Source organism: Toxotes jaculatrix, chromosome 16 (genome assembly GCF_017976425.1).
Source record: "Toxotes jaculatrix isolate fToxJac2 chromosome 16, fToxJac2.pri, whole genome shotgun sequence".
Taxonomy (NCBI): Eukaryota; Metazoa; Chordata; class Actinopteri; family Toxotidae; genus Toxotes; species Toxotes jaculatrix.
Window position 1 is genome coordinate 16,485,669 of NC_054409.1, and position 22,759 is coordinate 16,508,427.

The following is a 22,759-nucleotide window of genomic DNA, read 5'->3' on the forward strand; positions in this document are numbered from 1 at the left end:
CCAGCTGACAACATATTCATACAGAGTAGTCAAAATGATAAGGAATTACATGATGTATTAAAGAGATACACACGTAAATCACTGCACACACTCTGACACTGAGCGTAATTCCAGATCCGAAACCTTCATACTCAACAAAGGTTTGTATGCATACAGTATGCAAAAGCATACACATATACTCAGGGACTGGTGTCTTCATACAATCCTTCAACCAAACAAAACTTATTCAGTCTCTAATACATGAATTATTCTTCTTCTATGGCTCTCTCTCCTCATTTTAAATCAGCTCTGCCTGTGACTCTCCCATTTGGCAACTTGTGATGCTGTTATATTTGCTTATATTTGCATTTCATATTTTTCTTTATTTTTTTCTTTATAATGAGCAACTTCCACTCGTCAAACAGGACAATATGCCCGATGAAGGCACACAGACTATAGATACACAGAGAATCTGTAAAAGATGTCACAACCTCTGAAATACAAGACAAAAAGAAAATAAAAATATCCATGCTAACTAGAAACTGGGGTCACCTTGTGCGGCTAGTGAGGGTGTGAGATAAAATGTGAGAAGTTTGGTGTAGAATATGAAGTGTTAAGTGTTTATGAGATACAAACTTTATAATCATGTATACACTCACTTTTAGTTACTGTGAGCTAGAGTCCAAGATATTATAGTTTATATTGGATGTGCAGGCAGTTGATAGAGGAAAAAACAACAGCTTCAGTGCTTCTAGTTATAGATTCTACAAGTCTCTAGAACTGGATGAAAGCCTTTCTGCTATAAGATATTCAATCATTTGGTATTTTTATGATGGTGGTGGAGAGCGCTATCTAACACCTCAGTCCACAATCTCCTATAGTTATTTATCTGGGTTGTGATCTGGTGGCTGTTAAGATATGATTCACATCACATTAAATGCACCCTTTAAGAAAGCATCTGCATTTATTATGTTTCTCTACTCATTTATTTAGTTTTTTCCTTTAATTTATTACCTGTGTGCATAGTCTATTTCGCATCAGATTGTTTTTACATACAAAGAATTCAAGCTTCCACACAGAATTTCTCAGAGCGCTATAAGTATGCAATACAAGCGACACACGCTCTCAAAGTGTCACATAGTGTGCCTCACTTAGGGACTTCCACCTGCTCTGAACAGCTAAACCTGAGTTTGCTACAGCACATCACAGCAGACTGCACTTGTGTCAGCAACTTTCTAGAGCAAGCGTTTCCTGTGTGTCGCTTAATTTGCACCACGTTTGAATGACAATGCAATTTACAGCTTTCCAGTTCCGAAACTACAAAGCAAATATAAATACATGGATGACTTTTGTGGTTGCTGCCTCTAAGCAATATTCAAACAGATTTCTAAAATGAGCCATTTGACAGCTAAGTGGTTTCCTCAGAGCCATTTACTGGAATACTTAGCATCTGAGCCTTGCTATGTTATAGATGTAAGGAATGCTCCAACCAGCAGGAGAAGCTGAATTGGGCAGACTGAGCTGTGAGAGGCAACCATTATGGCTGAAGCAACAAGTTGAGCTGCTGTCATCACACCCACCCCTCTTTTTACTCTGTTTCAGTCTCTCTGTCTGTCTCCCACATTGCCTACACAGTTACACAGCATGACACCAACACACACACACACCACATACACACACACACACGCAACCATCCTCTCCTCACCCAGAGAGAGAGAGAGGGAGAGAGAGAGACATGAGAGCTCGACTCAGCTCAGCTCTCACCTCTCACCACCATTCACTGCCCTGCTTTTTAATAGTCTCACACCATGAGCCAGCCGCTGGAACATCAAGGAGTGGAGACACTGCAAATACTGAATCACATGAAAGCTGTTCACACTGCTGAGCCGTGTCACACTTTGGCACGCACCCACGTGGTCACACATTCTGACTACTGTGGTGTATATTTCTCACTGTCTAACATACATGACGCCTCACGGGCACAGAGACACAAAACATGCCGAAGAACCACTGTGGTAACAAGTCAGTGGCACGTGTGTGCTGTACGTTCACTTACCTGTTGCCCAAAGACTTTTCTTCCAGGTTGTGTGGCTTGAAGAACCACTTCCCAATCCGCACAAACCCCTTATCCATCAAACATCTGCAGCAGTAAAGAGAAGTAAAAAGAAAGAAAATCCTTCATTAGACAAAGAAAAAGCTAGAGAGAAATGGTTTAACATCTCTGTCTTCTTCTCTCTCTCATTATGTACAGGAGGATGACTGATTAAAAGCACCACCTGAACAACATCATGTACAAGTACAAGAATTGTGCAACAAGTAGTATTCTTGTGAAGCTCAGAGAGGTTTTGATTCAACTGGTGATTTTTGAAGCCGTAGCTTGTGGCAGAGTGTTGTATTTCATTACACTGCAAATTGTTTCTCAGCAACAGCTTCCATAATATTGTTTTCTGGCCTTGTTATGAATAATTTCAAAGCTTATAAGAAGCAGAAACAGTTTGATGTATTTTTATATTTACTTGACCTTGCACAAGTTGAATCATTTTCTTGTATCCTTTCTATCTAGGGCTAAATTGAGCAGCAAGAAATGAAAAACAGAATAATATTGACTCTAACGTTGGCTTTCTGGCTGTTAGAAGTGTTTTATGATTTCACTTATTACGCATAAACTGCAGCAGGGACTGTCCCTCAGCTGCATCTGGGCAAAGTCTGAAATGTGGAGTTTATGACAAGTGCACAGGAAAAGTAAAGGTAATCTTTTGCTTATCTGCCTGCCCCAAAGTGGAGTGCACGTTTACACATAGCTTCCCAAACCTCTGTTTCCTTTCATCGGGTCAAAATTTGATCACATCAAACAGTTCAGTCATCATGTTCCCTATTTGGCAGTTCCACTATCTGTGCACTTCTTCACCTCATTTCAGCCTCCTTTCACAGACAAAACTCAGTGCCCTCAGAAGTTTGACTTGTCTCTGTGTGCAGTTGCCAGAGAATTCCCGGCTAGATCCTCTGACCCAGGTCAAGGAATTACAAAATGATTTTATGAACCCCTCTCCATTCAACTAGACTCTGGCCAGCCATCCAAATCTTTCAGCCTCCAGCTCTACCATCTTTGGCACGCTTTCTTTTCTATCCACGGCTGCTCACTGCACATATCATCTCTCTCTCTCTCTCTCTCTCTCTCTCTCTCTGAAACAACTTTTTTTAAATGACATTTAAAAAAAAGCTGTATTTAATGTGGAGCAGTCACTTTGTATTTTATTAGTCCCACCCCAGCACTGGGGTGGCACCACCTTCAATTTTCTGGCCACAGTAACTGTCAAACATTGCATGGAGAAGCTGAACCAAACTCAAGCGTTCATCAAGCACTTTTTTATAAACTTGTTGGCGAAGAAGTGCTTCTGTTTTTTCTTTCATATAGTTATATACTATAGTATGGCGCTCTGCATGGTATGGATAATGTATATTATTCAGTGTCTTTTGACTAATGTACATTTTACTACCATTGTATATATCTTTTGTTTTGTCCCACTCTAAGGTTACACGCTGGAACATTACACTTTTAGATGCTAACTTCTGAATTGACTTTGAGGATAATTTATGTCCATTGATAAATCCTAATAAAATGAGGATTCCCTTTGTATTAAAAGCCTGCTGCAGTGGGCTTTTATAAATCTAGCCTTAGCACCAATGGCAGATGTCAGACTTTCTTACCTAAACAAATACCAGTCTGTCTCTGATTACTCTGAGATTTCAACCAACCACAAAACCCTTCACTTCCTTGCTATTATTCCAGTCTTATGCTGAAAAATTCAAAATAAGGAACCAAGACTTTCTAGGACTATGCCATCAGGAGCCTTTGTCTGTGGAGCTTTGACAAAGTCAGCAACACTCAATAAAATCCACACAGTTTATACATTAAATATTTTTCATAATATTTTGTAATTTAGTTTTTGTAACTATTGTCATTCTGTGTGTGTGTGTGTGTGTGTGTGTGTGTGTGTGTGTGTGTGTGTGTGTGTGTTACTGAAATATTCATAACTGCTTTATTTGTCATTAAAATCTACAGTTGTTCTAAATAATCATAACAATAATAAAAACAGCCCCCATGACAGAGGTCAATTTCACCTGTACGATATGAAAGAGAAAGTGGAAGTGATCCCTCCTGTGGTGAAATACTGAGCTATAAAAGGAGTTAGCTTCAAGGTAATAGGAAGGTTAATTCAGCCTGCCCCCTATGATGATCACTGATGCTTAACTTAATAGAGAGCAAATATGTGCTGCTTCATTTAACAGATGGCTCTGACTCAGAAAGGAGAGCTTTGGGTACTTGAGCAAGTGATTCAGCACTCAGGTTATAATTTCATTAAGGTGAAGCTTCTGGAAGAAAACTAAAGCTGTCTATCAATTAGACTTAAAGTTCTTTTGCTCTGTGATTTTTTTGTACAAAATCCAAAACATCATTCTCATTTACTTAGAAGAGACATATTAGATTAGTGATATTTTTAATGATTGTTATTTTTGTTATTAAGCTCTATATAATATATGTAAGGTTAAAACATCAAATACATCATTCTTTTTATTTTTTTTAAGAGTATACGGAAAAGTGCAATATAAATTATGCAGTATTAAATGCATGCAGTAGTAAATGCATGTGGGTGCACATTAACTGGAGCCTGTCTTGTCCAGTAAACCAGAAGATAAAATCTTCATCCATCACAGAAACTCAATTTCTACACACTATCTGCACGCTGTTTATAAACCCTGCTTTCAGCTATTGTAATTTTATTAAATTCATAGAAACAGATTTTTTCTGACTTTCAAGCAGAAGTGGGAGAAATATTCAAATAATTTACTTAGGTAAGAGTAGCAATACCATACTATAAAACTACTCCAGCAAAAGTAACGGTCCTGCACTCAAGATTTTACTTATATAAAAGTGTAGAAGCATTAACAACAAAATGTAGTTAAGTCAGTATTTTATTTTAAGTTAAAAGTTAATCTCAAATTATTATATAATTTCATCATAGGTGTCTTAGTATTTAAGAGGTACTTCTGGAAAATGGCAATGTTTTTACCTTTCCAGCAGGTTGTGTATGGCCTTGAACAGGAGAGTCCTGCACTCGTAGGACAGTCCACACTCCCAGAGTCCCTCCTCAGCCACTGAAAGATGGGGGAGAAAAAAGGACATTGATGAAATTATAAATATTAATATTTTATTATCTCGGTGATTAAAATTTAAATTATATTTTCAGTGATAGCAAAACATCTGCACACACCAGCTTGAGGATAATAAACAACACATGATTCAGCGTCATGTGTTCATAGCTCACTCTGTCAAAAAATGCTGCATGTGCAAATGAGAAAAACCTGCACACATTATATCGGAAATTACACTTAAACCTGTGTGTGCAAGTGCGTGTGTGTGCTTGGCTGTGCAGCTGTCAGGTTGGCTGCAGCGACAGCCCAGTCAAACCCCATGCAGTTGTCAAGCCCAGTTAGCTGGAGAGCGAGAGTGCGCCTGTATCTGCGCAGGCTGACACACATGCTTTGGTACTCAGGTCTGTACATGCACACAGAGTTTCAGCTCAACACTCCTTTCCCTTTGAAATCTACGAAATCAGCTGCACTTTGCCTGAGCCCCTGACATGTCAGCAGCCAGTTCACATGTGTGTCAAATGTGTTGTGAAACAATTTTGCACCCTCCTGATTTCTTTAACCCTCCGATCCTACACCCTGGCACCAACCCCCATTGCCCTCCTCCCAAAAAGACAGAACACACACACACACACACACACACACACACACACACACACACACACACACACACACACACACACACACACACACACACACACACACACACACACACAGCGGCCAGTTAACAGTGTTTCTCTTTGTTCTTTGCCATATACCTGCAGGGCTGCTGGAAGAACTGGAGGATTGTGGGTGGGTGTTGTGTTTGCTTATAGGGTGGTGGCAAACAAACCAAGCATCACAGAAATACACAAGAAAAAAAAAAAAGAAGAACGAGAGACAGAAGCAGAGGCAGATCGCCTGGGGGATGGGTGGCATAAACCCCAGTAGAGGTTTTCTCTTTCCTTCTCTTTCTCCTCCTCCTCTTATTTGTCTTCCTTGATTTTCTTTCTCTTTTTTTGGGGGGGGTATACCTTTCTCCTCCTTGGATTCTTTGTTGATATTTCCCTCCTGTTTTTTTTTTCTTCTTCTTCTTCTTCTTCTTCATACCACAGTGAATGAAATTTCCTTACTCGCCAGAATTACCCTGTAACCATGGAAACGCTGGCGGTGAGAACATGGCGCCCTGGCATTCAATTTCAACACTGGTCCCTCCCGCCCCTCACCCTCCTCCTTCTCCTCCTTCCTCTGTTCTATTGCTTCCAACACCCCTCCACCACCACCCCTTCCTCCCCCCACCCACCCCTCATTTACTCCTGCTTCAGGGCTCAGACAGGAAGCTCGCTCGAGCCAGCTCTTCTACAGAGGAGAGAGATAGAGCGAGCACCATGAGCAGAATGCCAAGTCTCCAGCAAATCCAGCTCATTAGCTCTCACTGTCTCTATATCTCCCTCTCTCTCCAGCTTTTAAAAATACCCCAACTTTTCTTCTTCCCCCACTCTGCCAATCCTCCACAACCCATCTTCATTTACTCCCCTCATGACCAGCTCCACAGTAGGCTCCTGACCCCTATTACACCAAAACTGTGTCACTGACTCACATCCTCCCAAGTCTTCCATCCAAAAGTTGACAAAACGGAACCACACACCCCTGAGAAGACTGAAAGGAAACTTTTCCACATTTCCTCTCCTAAGTCCTGCACATGACTTTGTAGCTCCTAAAAGAGCAGATACAATGTGTTTTACAAATCCCAACAGTGGTAACAGCACATACTTAGATGCCTGGAAACATGCAAACCACATTAGACGCTCCTGTTTATATTGTAGTTGTCAAAGAGCCAGCTCACTGCACCATATCAACACAAGGTGTGACAAATCACTGCTGCAAGCAAACAAGGTCAGGCATCCGCACAGGCATGCACACACAGCTACACACAAACATAATATAGAAAAGGGAGTGTGAAAAAAACAATGATCTCATATACTAAAGCAGTGATATCCCATAGGGATGTGAGAGGCTTATACTTGGAGGAAACACCATGAAACTGTCATTTCAACAACAGTCAGTCAGTAACCACCACGATCTGAGTTTTTACTGCCTGTTAATCAGAGGAAGAACACAGATGGCCCAAGGGAGAAGCGTGCTGGAGACACTAAATGCACAGCTAAGTGCAATAGGGCTTTAAAGCATCATGATCCATCATTCATCACAGGCTGAGCTACAGGGAACTGCATCATGCCTGAAAGATTTTAAAGGAACTGGATGTAATCAACCTCAGTCTCAATTAGATTAAACTGAAGGCTCATCATTTTTGGTTTCTACTGAGTTTCACTGATAAATAGCCAGATTTTTTTTTAAAGAAGCAGATCCATTTAAAATTTATTTTCACCAAGATTTTTTGTCCCATATAGACCCCAGAAGGTATGTTTGATTCCACTGAGAGTAGAAATAAGGAGAGAATGCAAATGGACTGACTGATTAAGCACCAGACTCCCTCTAAGTGAGTAAAAATATTTAGTTTTAGGGCTGCGGCTAATGATTAATCTTGTAGTCTTTAAAATGTTTAAAAGTAGTGGGAAAAAAATTCAATAAACAAATAAAAGTCATTTGCAAGCTCCCCATGCCCACAGTGATCTCTTCAGTTTGCTTGCTGTGTCCAACCAACAGTTCAAAACATACAGATGTTCAGTTTGCTCTCATCTATTTCAAAGAAAAACAGCAAACCCTTTGAGGAGCAGATTTGATTTGGTATTTTTATTGTGTACATTGAAACTGAAAACATCCTAAAATAAAATACCACAGACAAGAATGACCTGGGCTGATGTGGCAAAAATTATATTTGTTCTCCAAATGGTCCAATAAACAGTGTGTGTACAGATGTGCATGAACACAGTGTATTTGTGTATATGCAGTGTGCATGGATGTTTGCAACAGACCTAGCAACATATCAGCATGAGAGGAACATCAGGTATAAAAATTATCATTCACGTGTGTTCGTGTTCACGTATGTGTGAGTAAGTAGTGGTTCCCAAAGTGCCGTTGTGCCAGTGCAAGCCCTGTGCCTGACTTTGCACGTGTGTGCATACTGTGTGTTTCTGAGTGTGCACAGTGAGGTAATGCCCTTACAAATGCATGTTTATTTCACACAACCTTCCTTCCCCCATCCCCGTGCCACAATGCTCTTAACTGCTGCGCCACCCCAAACACAAACAAGCAGTGATGGAACTGGGTCGCCACTACCACTCTCTGCACTTCCACCTCTCCTTCCCATCCTCTGTATCTCACCCTGTCTTTCCATCTCTATCTGTTTCTCTCTGTCTCTTTTCTCTGAGCATTCCTCTTTCTCTGTCTCATTTTCTCATCTGTCTTTCAACTCTTCTCCCACCTCCTTCCCCGACTGTGTTGGTCTCACTCCACTAGGGGGAGTGACCCCTCACCACTACAATACTGTGCTAACAAACACAAAGATGGTATTGATCTGAGAGGGAGAGAAGGCGGGAGCTGAGGTGTGACAACACTCTGTCTCGCACACGATGACCCCTCTCCACACATTTCCTTCCTGCTCTCCCTCTCTCTCTCATTTGTTCATTTGTCCCGGATCAATAGCACCAGCAGACTTGGCGTCCAGTGGTTTCTCTGCAGTGTGCAGGCTATGAGCTCTCACTGGGTAATATGTGTGTATGTAACATTGTGTATATGTGTGTGTGATTTCGCACAGAACCCCAGTGCCACTTTACTAATTAGCTACCCTGCTGCATGTCTGAGCAGAGGTTGGTCTCTGTTTGCGGTATGCGTGTGTGTGTCTGCGCGCGTGTGTGTGTGTGTCTGCGCATGCACGTGTGTGTGTGTGCATGGAAACATGCCTTAGTATACTTAAGTGCTTTTACTAATAAGAGAGAGAGAATGATTACAAGGCTGGACAGATGGATAGAAAGGGTAAGAGACAGAGAGAGGGACACAGGGAAAGAAGAATAAGAATGAAAAGAATAATGATGATGATGAATGTATAATGCAGTGTAACTGCTGTGGGAAAAACTGCAGATGTGACACACATCTGTAAATATGTGAGGGTCATGTAAAGCTCACACTACATTTTTACGACACTACATGACAGCGAAACTGACAAGAAGGTTAGTGGTTTATAAACAGTCTGAAACGCCGAATGAGGTCTAAAGATGTCGCACAAGAAAACTGAAAGCCCATAAAAGCTGACTGTTTTAAAAACATAGAACAGGCCGGGCAGTGAACCTTAGATCAGCACAAAGAAAAGTGATCGTTGAGTCATTGATATTGATCAACAATGCTATCAAACCCCGCAGATATATTATTTTGATTTAGTGCTACAGTTCAGTAAAAATGTTACTCATCAAATATTAAATAAAGGTTCAATTCTTTTTTTAAATTTTATTCATTGATTGGTGCATTTAAACTGTGGTTTGGCACATCTGAAAGCAGGGATTCACACCCTCCACTGTTATTGATAATTCTGACTTTTTGTTTCTCCTGACTCAGTTGCAACCTCCTAACATAAAGAGGGAAATTCCGACCAGGAACAGTGTGATATGAAGCAGTTTGGTTGGATGTAATATGCAAACTTCTAATGGGGCCAATTTCACATTTAAAACTCACACGGACATTAGAATAACAAAAAGAATAGTGTGGAGGGAGACGCAGGAAGCCCAGAAGGGGCTACTTACAGCCTTTACTTATATAATATAGTGCTTCACTCTCTTTGTGCTGGCTGTTAATACGGCAATAATATGCTATATTACCCTGGCACTCAGCCAGAGTTGATGCAGCTAGGCCACAAAACAGGTACTGTATATCCTTAGTTCATTCACGGAAAGAAGGGGAAAAAAAAAACAACTTTACAGTTTGACCCATTTACTGTCAAGATGTTAGAGAAACTTTTATAAAGAGCTTATTATTCAGGAACGTTACTTCCATTTCCACTGGACAAACCTGCTTCCAATTTGGCCTTAGATCGAGTTTGAGGCGTGGCAGGTAAACATGAGCGTATCAGATCCTTTGCGGTTCCTGAACTTTGTCAATCATGAATTTTAAAGTTCATCAGTGATTGAATCTTTTTTGTCAAAGGGGTCTCATTTGTCCCAAGACGAAGCTTTAGAAAGTTTAGCGAGAAAGATCTCAGTACAGTTCCTGTCTTTCACTAATTCTTCCAACAACCACATCTGGGAAACAATGCTCTGTCCACATTCCATTAGCCAAGTGATTGTGGATTTTAGACCTACGATTACTCACTACACTAACACAGATGTCTACACGACGGAGGAGCCTATCTTCGTGAGCCTACTTTTGATGGCAACACTTATGGATGTCTAATTACAAAAGTCTTTCTCTGCTGCCTATTCCATGATCCTATTCCATTCCTAAAGTGGAACTGGATTAGCATCAAGTGCTAATGAAGGTGGAAACACATACCTGTAATGTTATAATAAGACAAAATTCAGGAGATGCCACACTTCGAGAGGCCACAATAATGAAAGACACCTTTAGCATCATCAAAATACAGCTAATCCTGGTTTGAGGGCATGGAAGGGAGAGCGCCCTGACCTGTGCTGATCTGTGCAGCTGATTAATTACATCCATCAGCCATGGCTGAACAAGTTAGGGACTTTTCCCAAGTTTTCCCCACATCTCAACTTCCATTGCTGATTAAATCCAAACTGTAACCACTCAGATTATTATCTTCTGGGGTGAAGTAAGGTTTCATTACTCAGTAATTGCTACCATCACTGAATATGAATGATTCCAACAACTTTGTCGAAAAATAAGCTTGTTTGTCATCAAACATACATTTCCATGGAACTTATTACAGCCTCTGTCTATTAGCCTCGCTAATTCATGAAAGATTAACAGATCAAAGTGGCTTTTTACGTATAGCCATCCCATTTGTTCAACTTTGTCCATTTCTCTAGAGCATCAATTTGAAACAGCATGACTGTCTTATGTAACAGTAGAGAGTTTTGTGCTCTGTAACAGCAGCTAATTCTTTGCCTGATCCCACTCTTTCTGGCTATAGAGGAAACACTGTGCAGCAGCAAGAAAAACTGTATACTATTTGGTCTCTATAGTACATGATGGAAAAGGACTGTTCTACAGGTCCAGGTGGTCTGTTATTACTCCAGAGTTTTTCAGTCATGTGAAAGATTACTTTCATACACAAGAACAAGTTACAGAATCAGTCAACGTCAATTAAACATTTGACACCTGCAGTATAAGGACATGGCATCTGACTTTGCCTTTTATGCAGCAATATGTAAATACTGTGTATTTATACAGCCACTGGCCATACAGTTTACATTGTGAATACTGATGTGTACGTTTGTAATACTCCGTTCAACAAAGTCAGTATTCAGAGTCTTTACTGTCTCACTGTATGCTTTAAACACACAGGGGTGATTAGAATACAATGCATGAGGTTCTGAGAGGGGAAGTAAGAATTATGGTTTACAATTTTCCAGAACAAAATCTCATTTTGCACCAAAGCAAAGAGAACGACGGACTTTCTCACTTTATTTTTATCTGCTCTTTGAATCATTAAACAGCAAACATCCTGCACCCCCTGCCCCTGCCCACGTTCTCATGCTCTAGTGACACCGTTTCCTAAATTTTTCAGCAACGCCTCTCAACTAAACACAACCATGCTTCTAAACACACCACCACCACTTTGCAAAATTCAGAGGGCAGTAAACAGGAAATTCTGTGGGCTTTTGGATTGAACAGATTACAAATTTTTATCACCTTTAAACTGGAAGCACAATGACTTTTGATGCTTTTATTTCAGCCCAGAACAGGTTAGATTTACAGCTTCTGGTTAAAGTCACAAATGCTTCTAGTGTTGCTTATCAAATCCCTCTAGTTCTCTTTCAGCCATAAAGACGGAAGGAATCCAAATGTGAACTTCAGCCTGCTCTACTATCAAGTCATCTCAGCTGATGATGTTAACCGTATTCCAATAAAGACTGAATTTTGTGAAAGGATTAAAGAAAAAACATGACGCTGGAGGAATTAAAATGAGAAAATAACTAAAAGGAACCACTGGACATTCATACTTTCACCTATAAATTCATTCGACAACATCACCAAGCATCCGTACGTATACACATTCTTGAGTACATATATATATAAATAATGGCAAGCAAGCTGAAGCTGAACAGAACGAGGGGCAGCAGTGACAGCAAGGAGGAGGAGGAGGAGGTGCAGAGAGAGTGAAGGGATGAGGGGAAATCTGGAATCAATTAGGTGACTGAGATGGAGTTGCTTGCATAGTTGTGGGAGTGAGTCAGGCAGAAAGGCAAGAGAAGGGTGTGAGTGTTGTGCCATGAGTGTATGTATTTATATAAACACAAGCTCACAAAAGCAACTTCACTATATCCCAGATAAGTATTTGTTAAGTAGCCGTCCACGTGCGTATTCTGTCTATCTACATGTTTTTGTTTGTCTCCTTCCCCTGACAGCACCACTTGGACCAGCGGAGTCGAGTTGCAGCCAGAAAAGCCCCACCTCTCCCGAGCTGAGGTCAAAGTGGAGGGTAAGAATGGGTGGCTGGCACCAACCCAGGCCATGTCCACACAGCAGCTCTCAATATTCCCTTACACAACTTCCCCTTGTTACTTCTTTGCACACTAAATTCACAGCACTTTTGTTTTCTATCGCTGGCTCAGACGATAGGGGAATTTTACTTAAAAGAAAAAAGAAATGAATAAAGCACAAACAGGAACTTTGACAGCGCAAGTTATAGAAAACTGGCTTACATCTTGCTGTGAGTGCAGCAGAGGTTTGCAGAAGAAACCTGAATTTGCAGACACATGCACTGAATATCATCATGTCACAAATTTAAGTCACACAGATTGTGGTTTATTCACATGGGTTCTGCTATTATTGTTCCACAGCATGTCACCCTGCTTCCAGCGGTGACCTGGTGTGAATACTTGGAGCCTGGAGAAGCTCTGCTGGCATGCATGAGGCATACTGAAGAAAAGAAGGAGAGGACAGAGAGGTGCGAATAAGAAGTGAAAACACTTCAGGTCTGAACGTTACTGTATGTGCATTTGTTTGTGTAAAACAGCAGGATTAACAGGGGACAGAGAAGAAAAAGAGCAGAAAGACAGAGGTATAAAGTGACCAGTAGGTGTAATTCTCTAAGGGGTCAGCTTCTCCATGTGCAAACAGGCATCTATTTCACAGACAAAGCTGCACACTTCACACACTCCAGAGGAAGGGGCGTCATCATGACCATGCAGGAAAAACGGAGGAAGATAAATAATTGAACAACAAAGAGGAATCACTACATGCACAATGCTGCACCACTATGTTATCACAAGAAAACACCCAGTCGCTTACAGCTCAAATTTTCTCCTCAAGTCAATCAAACAGGCAGCACATGTCACTCTAGGCCTACACTCAAATTCAATTTGTGGTGTTACACTTTTTAGAGATTAAAAGCATAGCATTTTTCTGTGCATTTCTACATAATATTTTTTTTAATTTATTTTTAATTAGAAAGAAGAAATAATGCATAAGCCCTTTATTTATCATCTCACCAGTCAGACCGGTGCAGATTTGGAGTGATACTCCGTGTGATTCCAGAGATTGTCATTAGTAAGAGCATGTTGACAGTGTAATTTAAAATTTACAGGATATTTACCGTATTAATGCAGAGTCAATGGTGTAATTAGTGACTGGAAAGGATATAGCTAGAGCTGTTATACCAACATCAAGAGCAAAATGAGGTTATTCTCTAATATAACCTGCTATTATGTGTGTGGATGTGTGTTTAGAGGTTTGGGTTGTGTGTTAGTGTAGCAGAAAGTCACAGAGAGCGGAATAAGAGGGGATAGTGTGAAGAAAAAAGAGGAAAAGAGACAGAAAGGTGGCATGAAAGTCATGACAGATAAGGCAGAGAGAAAATCTGTATGATGCTGAAAGTAAAAAAGGAGTGTGTCTATAGGAGTTGGTGTGTACATGTGTGTTCTGTTTTGGCCTCTCGCCAACCCTGACAATCAAAAAAGAGCCAACTGTGCAGAGAAAAGCCAACAGAATTATCCCACACCCTTACGTAATTTGACAGTCACTTAGCTCATTCAACCCAACACACACACACACACACACAAAACAACACCACACACAAATCTTTTGATGTTTGGCACGCTGCGGATGGATGGATGCTAAGTGCTAAGTGCCAAGTGTTTTCCCATAAGTCAGTGGGAAATAAATAAATGAATGGGACATGGTGTCTGAAATGTTTTGCGCACATTGTCATAAAAACACATTTTGTCTCTGTGGTCTCATATAATCACAATTAGCCTCTTGGATTTCAGCACAGAATTAAAAGTTAACAAAAATTAAACTAAAATCTGTCAGCATCCATTCCCCTGCTGAACAAGATTAAATAGATGAAAACTAAGACAAAACACTGAAATATTCCTTTAAATTCTAGTGCTGACTTCAACCTTGTCATCTTGCATTTGGAATTTTACAGCAGTGTTTTACATTAAAATGGGTATTACTATATGATTTTTGCTTTAGCATTTTAATATTATGTCTTTTGGATACCCTCTGTATAAAAAGAGAAACTTGGTGTGTATTTCTCAATGGACTGTGTAGGCACATCTCCATATTATACATTTGTTAGCTGACTATGTGACTTTTTAACCAATAATATAATCATCAGTCTGCTGCATTATTACAATAATTTGTATTCCCTTCACAGTTTGAGTTTTATGGGTCTCAAACTGCAGCTTGAATAAACTATCAAACTATCATCTTTTCCTGAATTTTCTTCAGCAGTCTCTGTCTACCGTTTCATCTTATAATTAATCCTGCTTGTTTAAATACACAGGAATTACCAGCATCTGTTTATTTCTGTTTACATAGCTGAATGTGGTGAGGATGACTTGTATTTATAGTTTGCTATTTATGCAAGCAGATGTTTCAGAGTAACTCCAGTGGGTGGTCTGCATGACGGCATCATCTATGCATCTTGGGAACTTTAATACCTGGATTTTATGCTTTTGTGCTTCATCTGAATAAAATCACGTGACCCTGGATGGTTGTTATTATCAGATATACTGTAAATGGGCCAACATCTAATACTAGCAAAAAAAAGTAGTGGATGGAAACGCATTTTAATTTGCATTTTCTTTTGCCAATTTTCTGCAATTCGTTTAAAATTTGCACTCAATTTGAGTGGAAACCTGGCCAATGAGAGAACAACAACCAGATGATTAAGGCATATAGCAGCAGTGGGAAATGCAGAACATCTTTCTTCATTTAGATGTTGACTAAATACATACTAAGTATCTGGAGATAAATATAGGGATGAATGCACACACATTTACTCAGGCTGTATAGCAGCAAGTATGTGGCACAAAAATCACAGTTAGAAAATATTAAATCACATCAAAAGGGAAATAGACCTTAAGCCTTCACCTCTTCAGAAAAAACACCTCCCCCTCTTTTCTTCTCGCTATTACCTCTTATAAGTTGTTGCTTCTCCTTCTCACCAACCATGACATTAACTTGACACTGAACTCTGCCCATGCCTGTTCACACTGAATCCATGTAATTAAAGGAAGGTGCACTCACTTTGGGCTCACATTATTTTCTCTGGCAGTGTAACTGCACAGCCTCTACTCAGTTCACACTAAAGCACCACATCAGGGAAGGTTATTGACAGACGATCAAAAACAGTGCGTTTGACTCATCGTTCCAGAGGAAGAAACATTTGTGAAGTGGGGGACTAGCGAGAGACTGCGACTAAAGTGGCTTTTGTTTGTTGTCTGCAACTCCGTCTCAAGTGCGTGAGCTCTGTTTTGGGACCTTGATATTTTGAGTGTTGTTCAGGTGGAGTGAAGTGATGCCTCCTTTGATGCCCATTCATTCAGTGTGTACCTGCAGCTGTCAAAATAATGTGTCAAGTGTCAAGCAGCTAGTAGTGCTGGGACATGCACAAAACCAAGTGACCAGAAAATTACAAGACTACATTAAAAGAAAATAGTTTACCTTTTGGATTTTAGAGTCCCCTGAGAATTTGATATATGGAAATATTCTGAATAATGTATATGTAATGTAATCATTGAAACATCATTATAAGCAAGCTACAGAGAAAGACAATTAATATTCATGATGACTTTGTCTGACAAGCATTTTAACTAATGTACAATCAAATGAAACACTAGCAGATTAAAATATAAGAGCATGATATCATTAATCACTTTAGCATTTGCGGGAGCGGCTGGAGCTAGCAGTGTAAAAGGGCCCATTGCTGTGGTGTTGACCCTCATGTTAAGCCACAGACACTTGAGCACCTCATTAGAAGTGAATGGGCCTCGAGGTGGGAGGCAAGGCAGCTATTGAGAGGCTTAGCGGGACTCCACAGGGCTTCCTAACTGCCACTAGAGGGGAGAGGAGAGAGAGTGAGAGAGAGAGATTGACAGTAAAGCTCCCTCTCTCAAGGATGAGGGAGCGATGGAGAGCTCTCCTCTCTTTCCAGGCAGTCCAAGCAGCAGTTCATTCATGGCAGTGCCTGGCGTGTCTGTGTGAGTCCCTATAGTCTGGTCCTTACACTATGAGGACATGTTTTTCAGTCAACTCTTGCATAGCACTGCAAAGATCAATAGTTTAGAAGCAATTTAAAAAAAGAAAAGAGCCAGTCAACAAAGAAAAAAGATCTCTCGCATTACCTATGAGTATATGGTGAATTTAATGTCTCAGAGCAGATTCAAATGATGAGGGAGCAGCAGAAATTTAAAAAGAATAGTTCAACAACAACACTGTAAACAGCAGTGATGCTCATGCATGTTGTGGTCACATTTCACACCAAATCTGCACCACAGTGGAGTCTGGTGTTACTGCACATTTGTTTACTGCTGCAGGAACAAAATGTTCAACTGGCAGCCACCAATCAAATGTAATGAGCACATCAGATAAAGTAGAACTCAATCACAATTCAATTCTCTTCATGTTTTTCTTTCTTATTCAACCACACTCAGATAGTTTGTATGTACACATAACATTTTGTAAATAATATCATTTTGTTTGTATGATTTAAATTTACCTTGAATTGTAGCTAAGGATGAAAATGTTTTCAATCCAAGAGGAGAAACAATCCAGAAGTATAGCTTTTGCAGGGCTGTGTGGGAATCTCTCAGAAACGATCACTTATGCTATTGGCTTCACAAGGTCTCATTATCCCAGTTTTTATGACAAAATCCTCCAGACCTCTGCCATTTGAGCCAGAACTGTGGTTTACAGAAGATTAAGGATAAAAAGATGCAGATGATGAAAGAACAGCCCATTGTAAAAAAGAGTGTGGGAATTTATTTCACTGGCATCACCAAGCAGTGATTTTAATTCCAACTGGTTACAACAGCAGACAGAAATGCAAAGGAAAAAACAGATTTGTGTTTTTTTTATTTTAAAGAAAAGTAAAACTGAATAAACCCAACAACTACAAGTTTATTCACTATTCTAGCCTGTTTTCATTCATTTACAGTCTTTTACTGCTTTAAGTGGAAAAATGTGACTGGACACTGATAGATAGCAGAGGTTACAAGTCAACAGGTGGACGCTTTCAGTATCCAAAAATGTAATTTTCATAATTGCTAATTGTTTTAACAAACAGCTGTAGCCCGTACAGGAGAATAGCTGGCTATTGTGTAGACATTGATTGTGTGGTTACTCCAACAAAATCAGCATTTCTATGCTGGTGATAAAAACGCCAGGGGAAAAAATCAATTTGGCCGTTGTAGTCACTTGATACAGGCTGAGAGGCCTCACAACCTGCAGAAATCAAAGGCTCCTGGCTCGTCTTCAAAAAGGAGGCTGGAAGGAGACAACAACAGTATTTGTTCCATTTAATCCTCCATCATTTATTTAAAAATATATGTGTATATATAGCTTCATTTTTGGCTTGGGTCTGTACATCATATTGCTTATGACCTGAAAATAAACCCACTGTAATAAGATGTAAAAGAGGAATATGTTTTTTTGTTTGTTTGCTTGTTTTTAAGCTTAAACTATTCTTTTGCTACTGGCATTTTTTGTTTCTATGTACTTTAACTGCAAGTCAATTTTATGTTTGTTGCCATAAATACAAAAAAATAAATAGATATAACCCTATATACATACTTAAGTCCTACCAATTTTCTTAGATTATTTCTCTATGATCGCAAAAGACTGTCAGGGTGCTTTGGTGCTCTGAAATCTTGAAATGGAAATGTAAGTTGTAAATGTATTGTAGGTGCCAAAGTGTCAGCCTTAGGCAACATTAACATCAGCCCACAATCACCTGTATTTGTCTATCTCTAACAATAATCCTATATGCATGTAGACCAAATACAGCGCTGAGCGATGTTTGTAAGCAGCACATTTCTGTTTATTGTGCTTCCAGATCATCTGATAAAGGGCTGTTACAGTTCAAGCCTGAGAAACATCCAACTTAAACATGAGAACAGCTGCAAAATACAAAAGAAAAATACATAAACAGAGTCTATCTGTAGTTAGGGAGTCCTGTAAAGCCTTATTCAATGTAAGCACAAGATCGTTAATCTTCTCATACTTTTTCTTTCATTTCCCTTCCCTCCATCTCACAGTTTGCTCCACCCCTCAACTGTGTTTCCCACATTTTCACAGTTGCACCCTTCCTTACTTACACAGATTTAATTCCCTAACAACCTCCCTTCTCTCTGTCCTCATCTTCTGCTCTCTTTCTCTCTCTGTTCCTCATTTCGTCTCTCCATCTCTATCTGTCTCTCCTAAGACACACACACGCACACACACACACACACACACACACACACACACACACACACACACACACACACACACACACACACACACACAAGCTCTCATTCTTTCAGTTTGTGGCTTTTCTTTCAAAACTGAAAGCTTGCGAAGGAAAAACGTACACCCCCACCCCTTCTCCTTGCAGCTGGGAAACTTCACCCCAACCATCTCATCTCTCTCTCTGCTACTAACACTCACACTCACACTCACACTCACACACACACACACACACACACACACACACACACAAACATGGTACAGGGTCAGGAGGTCACAGGCCACGCCCTGCCAGCCCACAAAGGGGTGGAGAGAAGAAGGAGGAGGGAAGGTAATCAGAGATTCTCCGTCCTTCCCCACAAATTTGCAGACAAGTAAACATGACTGAGGCAATTTTTTCCCTCACTTCTCTGTCTGTTTCCTTCATTCCTCGTTTCCTAGCTGACTTTTCCTCCTCCCTCAGTGTGTATCTGCCCCCGTCTGTCAAGGCAAAGTCAGAGGAAAGCCCCCCCCGCCCACCACAAGCAACTTTTTCAACTTTGCACTATGAATTTGACAGTGAATATGTGACAGCATACTCTACATTTGTCCATCCTGTCAGAAACAGTCATAGCTGAAGAACAGACGGATACTTTCTCACAGATATGAGATGAGAAAGATGTGAACAGGAGGTGTGAAGTGACCGATTTTCAAAATAAGTGTTGTTTTTGCTGGCAGGAAGGCAAATAAGAAAATAAAAGAAACATGTGCAGAACACCACACCAACTGAATATCTAAGTGCCCAAAGAGAAATCGCAGATGTTCTTCTTTCCCTCCAAACAAACCACTTCTTTTCTTCTTTTTGAAGCATGAATTCCCATCACACACACTCACACACACACACACACACACACACACACACACACACACACACACACACCCTCCCTCTCCTCCCCGTCTCCCTCTCTCTCTCACTACATGTGTCTCTCCCTTGTCCTTCCCCTCCCTCTTCTTCTTCCCACTCTTCCCGCCCCTCCTCCCATCTTTTTCTTGCTCATGTTTTCTTTCTTTCTTTTTTTTTTTTGCTATCATGGAATCGCCGCTTTCCACATGTGACTCACTTTTTCACCAGCCAAAGCCAGACAGAGAAAAAAAAGTCAAATGCTTGTGTCTTCTCTTTGCCTCTCTGACTCTGTGTCCCTCTCAGTGGGTGAAGCAGCATTCCTTCAGGGGGCTCTTATAACCTCCATAGGTCTCCCTCTTTCAGCGAGGTTGTTCCCTATTGAGACATGTGTCAGCCAGCGACCTAGTTCCAGATTCAAGCAAAAATTGGGAGGCTAATTATTCATTCTCTCTGTTTGAGTTTTGCTTCGGAGAGCTGTTCCTAAGACAAACCCCTGAAGGAATAAAGAGAAGGAGTAGGCCTTGATTGGCAACCGTACACCCCCCACCTTTTATTTGCCAAAGAACCGAGCGTGTTCGCAGGCATTCGCCACCCTAACATCACAGAGAGCAACCCCAAAAACAAGGGAGGAGAGAAAACATAAAGCACAACAAAGCCCGAAAAGAGGAGGAGTAGCAGGAGGAGGGGGAAGGAGAGGATGGAGAGAGGGCTGCAAGAGGCGAGCGTCAGAGGAAAGACTGAATGCCAAGTAAAACTTGTTGACACTGAAAAGGGGCTTGAGAGTCATTTTAGAATAGGGCTACATTTTTTTAAATCTGATTTTCAGAAAAAGCTCTTCTTCTGATTAAAAAAAAAATGCCATCAATGCTCACCTTATTCTATAAGCTCAAACCTCAGTCTTTGTCCTTTCACTTTTTATTTCCCTTTCAAAAAGTAAAGTAACTTATTTTGCTGCCCCTCACATTACAATGATATTATAGCATCTGAGGAGAAGACCAGCTTTGCACTCTATAAATTATCATTTTAAAAAATAGTACTAGGAGGTTGTTGTTCTTAGAGATGAATATTTCTCTTTGAAACGACCCCATGAAAAATACCTTTCTACATTCACAGAGATGCCTCTCACTTTCATCGACTCAATTTTATTCACTTCCTGCCTGCTTTATTTTACCCTAATTGACCTGTGTGGTCCTTGTCTTGTTAATCTTTAATGACTTTCATCTAGTTCCTATTCACCAATTTATGGCTGCATGTCATAACCTTAAAAAGGCTTTCTAACGAAACCCGTGCAGAAAGAAATTACCACTTTCACCCACATTATCAGGTCAGAAACACACTTTCCTGTCTGCGCACTGGCACCTGTTTTCTCTGACAGCATTCAACATGCTTCCTGGGAGGATTGGTTTAATGTATTTGCACACCCCTCATCGCTTCTGCTGTGCATGCAGGCGTCATATTGGCACAGTGCTGAGCAGGGAGAGAGAACTGCTGTGAGCTCTTATAACAGCCTGTGACAACTTCTCCTCTTCACTTGTTAATTTGCCACTGTATGGTATCACTACGATGATATCAGTAACAATGGCTTGGTAGGTGGGGTAGAGACAGAAGAAGAATCGGGTGAAAGAATAACAGAAAGAGAAGTGAAAGGGAGAGCCGAGGGGAAGGAAAGAATATAAAGCACACCCTAACACCCAACTAACTGACACATCTTCAAACTTTACAGATTGTGATGGACTTGAGAATGTGTCCCAATATACCTTTAAAGGTTGGATTTCACAGTACGCAGTATGTTCAGCTGCTCACTCTCATCATCAACATGATCAGGTGGTTACAGCTCACAGTAAATCATGAAGAGCCAGCACTTTAGGATCACCAGTTTGAATCCAGGCTGCCATAATCAGAGGTGAAATGGACACCGGTCTCCATTCACTTAACAACTGCTGCTAAGATGCACTTCACAGCAAAACACTTAATCCGTCACTGATTCAAGGAGGGCCATAAGTAGAAAATTGTGGCTGAGCTGAACAGGATATGATAGTGCTGTTGGGTGGATAGGTGTAAATATCAGTCGTTGCATGGGCGAGTTGCTATGAGTTGTACACCTACTCTGCAAATCTGCACGAGAAAAATAAAGTTTTGAAAAAAAATGGTACATTGAAGGGATAATTACATTATAATTGTAGCATTTTGGGGAAATTACACTTTGTTAAAAATGAAGTTGTAGCTAGCAGCAGGTTAGGTTAGCTTAGCATAAAGACCACAAACAGGGGGAAGCAGCTCACCTGGCTCTGTCCGAAGGTAACCAGTGCCTCTAAAGCTCATCCAGTAACATGTTATATCTATAGCCCTCCCAGTGCTGGATTTTAGAGGGTAATACTGATTTGATCCGAGAAATATTTGAGACTTTTAAAATTTTAATTATAATATACAGAACAATAGTATTTTTCTTTTCAAATAATGAATCCCTTACAATTTTTTAAAGAATTGTGACCAAGATTCATACTGAGCAGAACATTTTACACACTTCACTTGATTATTTTGTAACACAGAGGAGTAACAAGCACAGACATTTTGGCTGATGCCTTCCCCAGTGACTAACACAGTCCAGCCTCTTTTAAATTGTGAAGCAGCGTCAGGTGCGCATAATTTGCAATCAAGCCTCAGCACTTATCTGATGTAACCACAACACTTTCTCAATAAGGTATGTGAAACGCTCCTCATGTCAGGAATTAATACTGCTCTTGCACACAGAGGAAAGTGACCTCAATGACTCCAAGGCTCCAGGTGCCAAATGAAAATGTAAAAATAACACTGGTTTTGATCCTGTTTTAAATAATAAAGAGTCCAGTAGATGCCTAAAATAAACAGGAAATTATGTACAGCACATTAACATCGGTGCATCTTCGCCAGTGGATCCATAACAGTAATAACCTCAATCTAACCTGTATTTCTGAAGCA

The 22,759-nt window shown here is 40.4% G+C and overlaps 1 protein-coding gene across 4 annotated transcripts in view; it reads right to left on the reverse strand.

Moving 5' to 3' along the window:
• Nucleotides 1-22,759, reverse strand: part of LOC121195273 (mediator of RNA polymerase II transcription subunit 13-like) — a 101,115-nt gene that overhangs the window by 52,143 nt on the left and 26,213 nt on the right. For all 4 annotated transcript variants that reach the window (XM_041058623.1, XM_041058625.1, XM_041058624.1 and 1 more), the window contains 2 exons: nt 5,052-5,136; nt 2,036-2,119 (listed from right to left, as the gene is read on the reverse strand). In XM_041058623.1, coding sequence (XP_040914557.1) covers nt 2,036-2,119; nt 5,052-5,136 — 169 coding nt within the window. The remainder of the gene's footprint in view (nt 1-2,035; nt 2,120-5,051; nt 5,137-22,759) is intronic.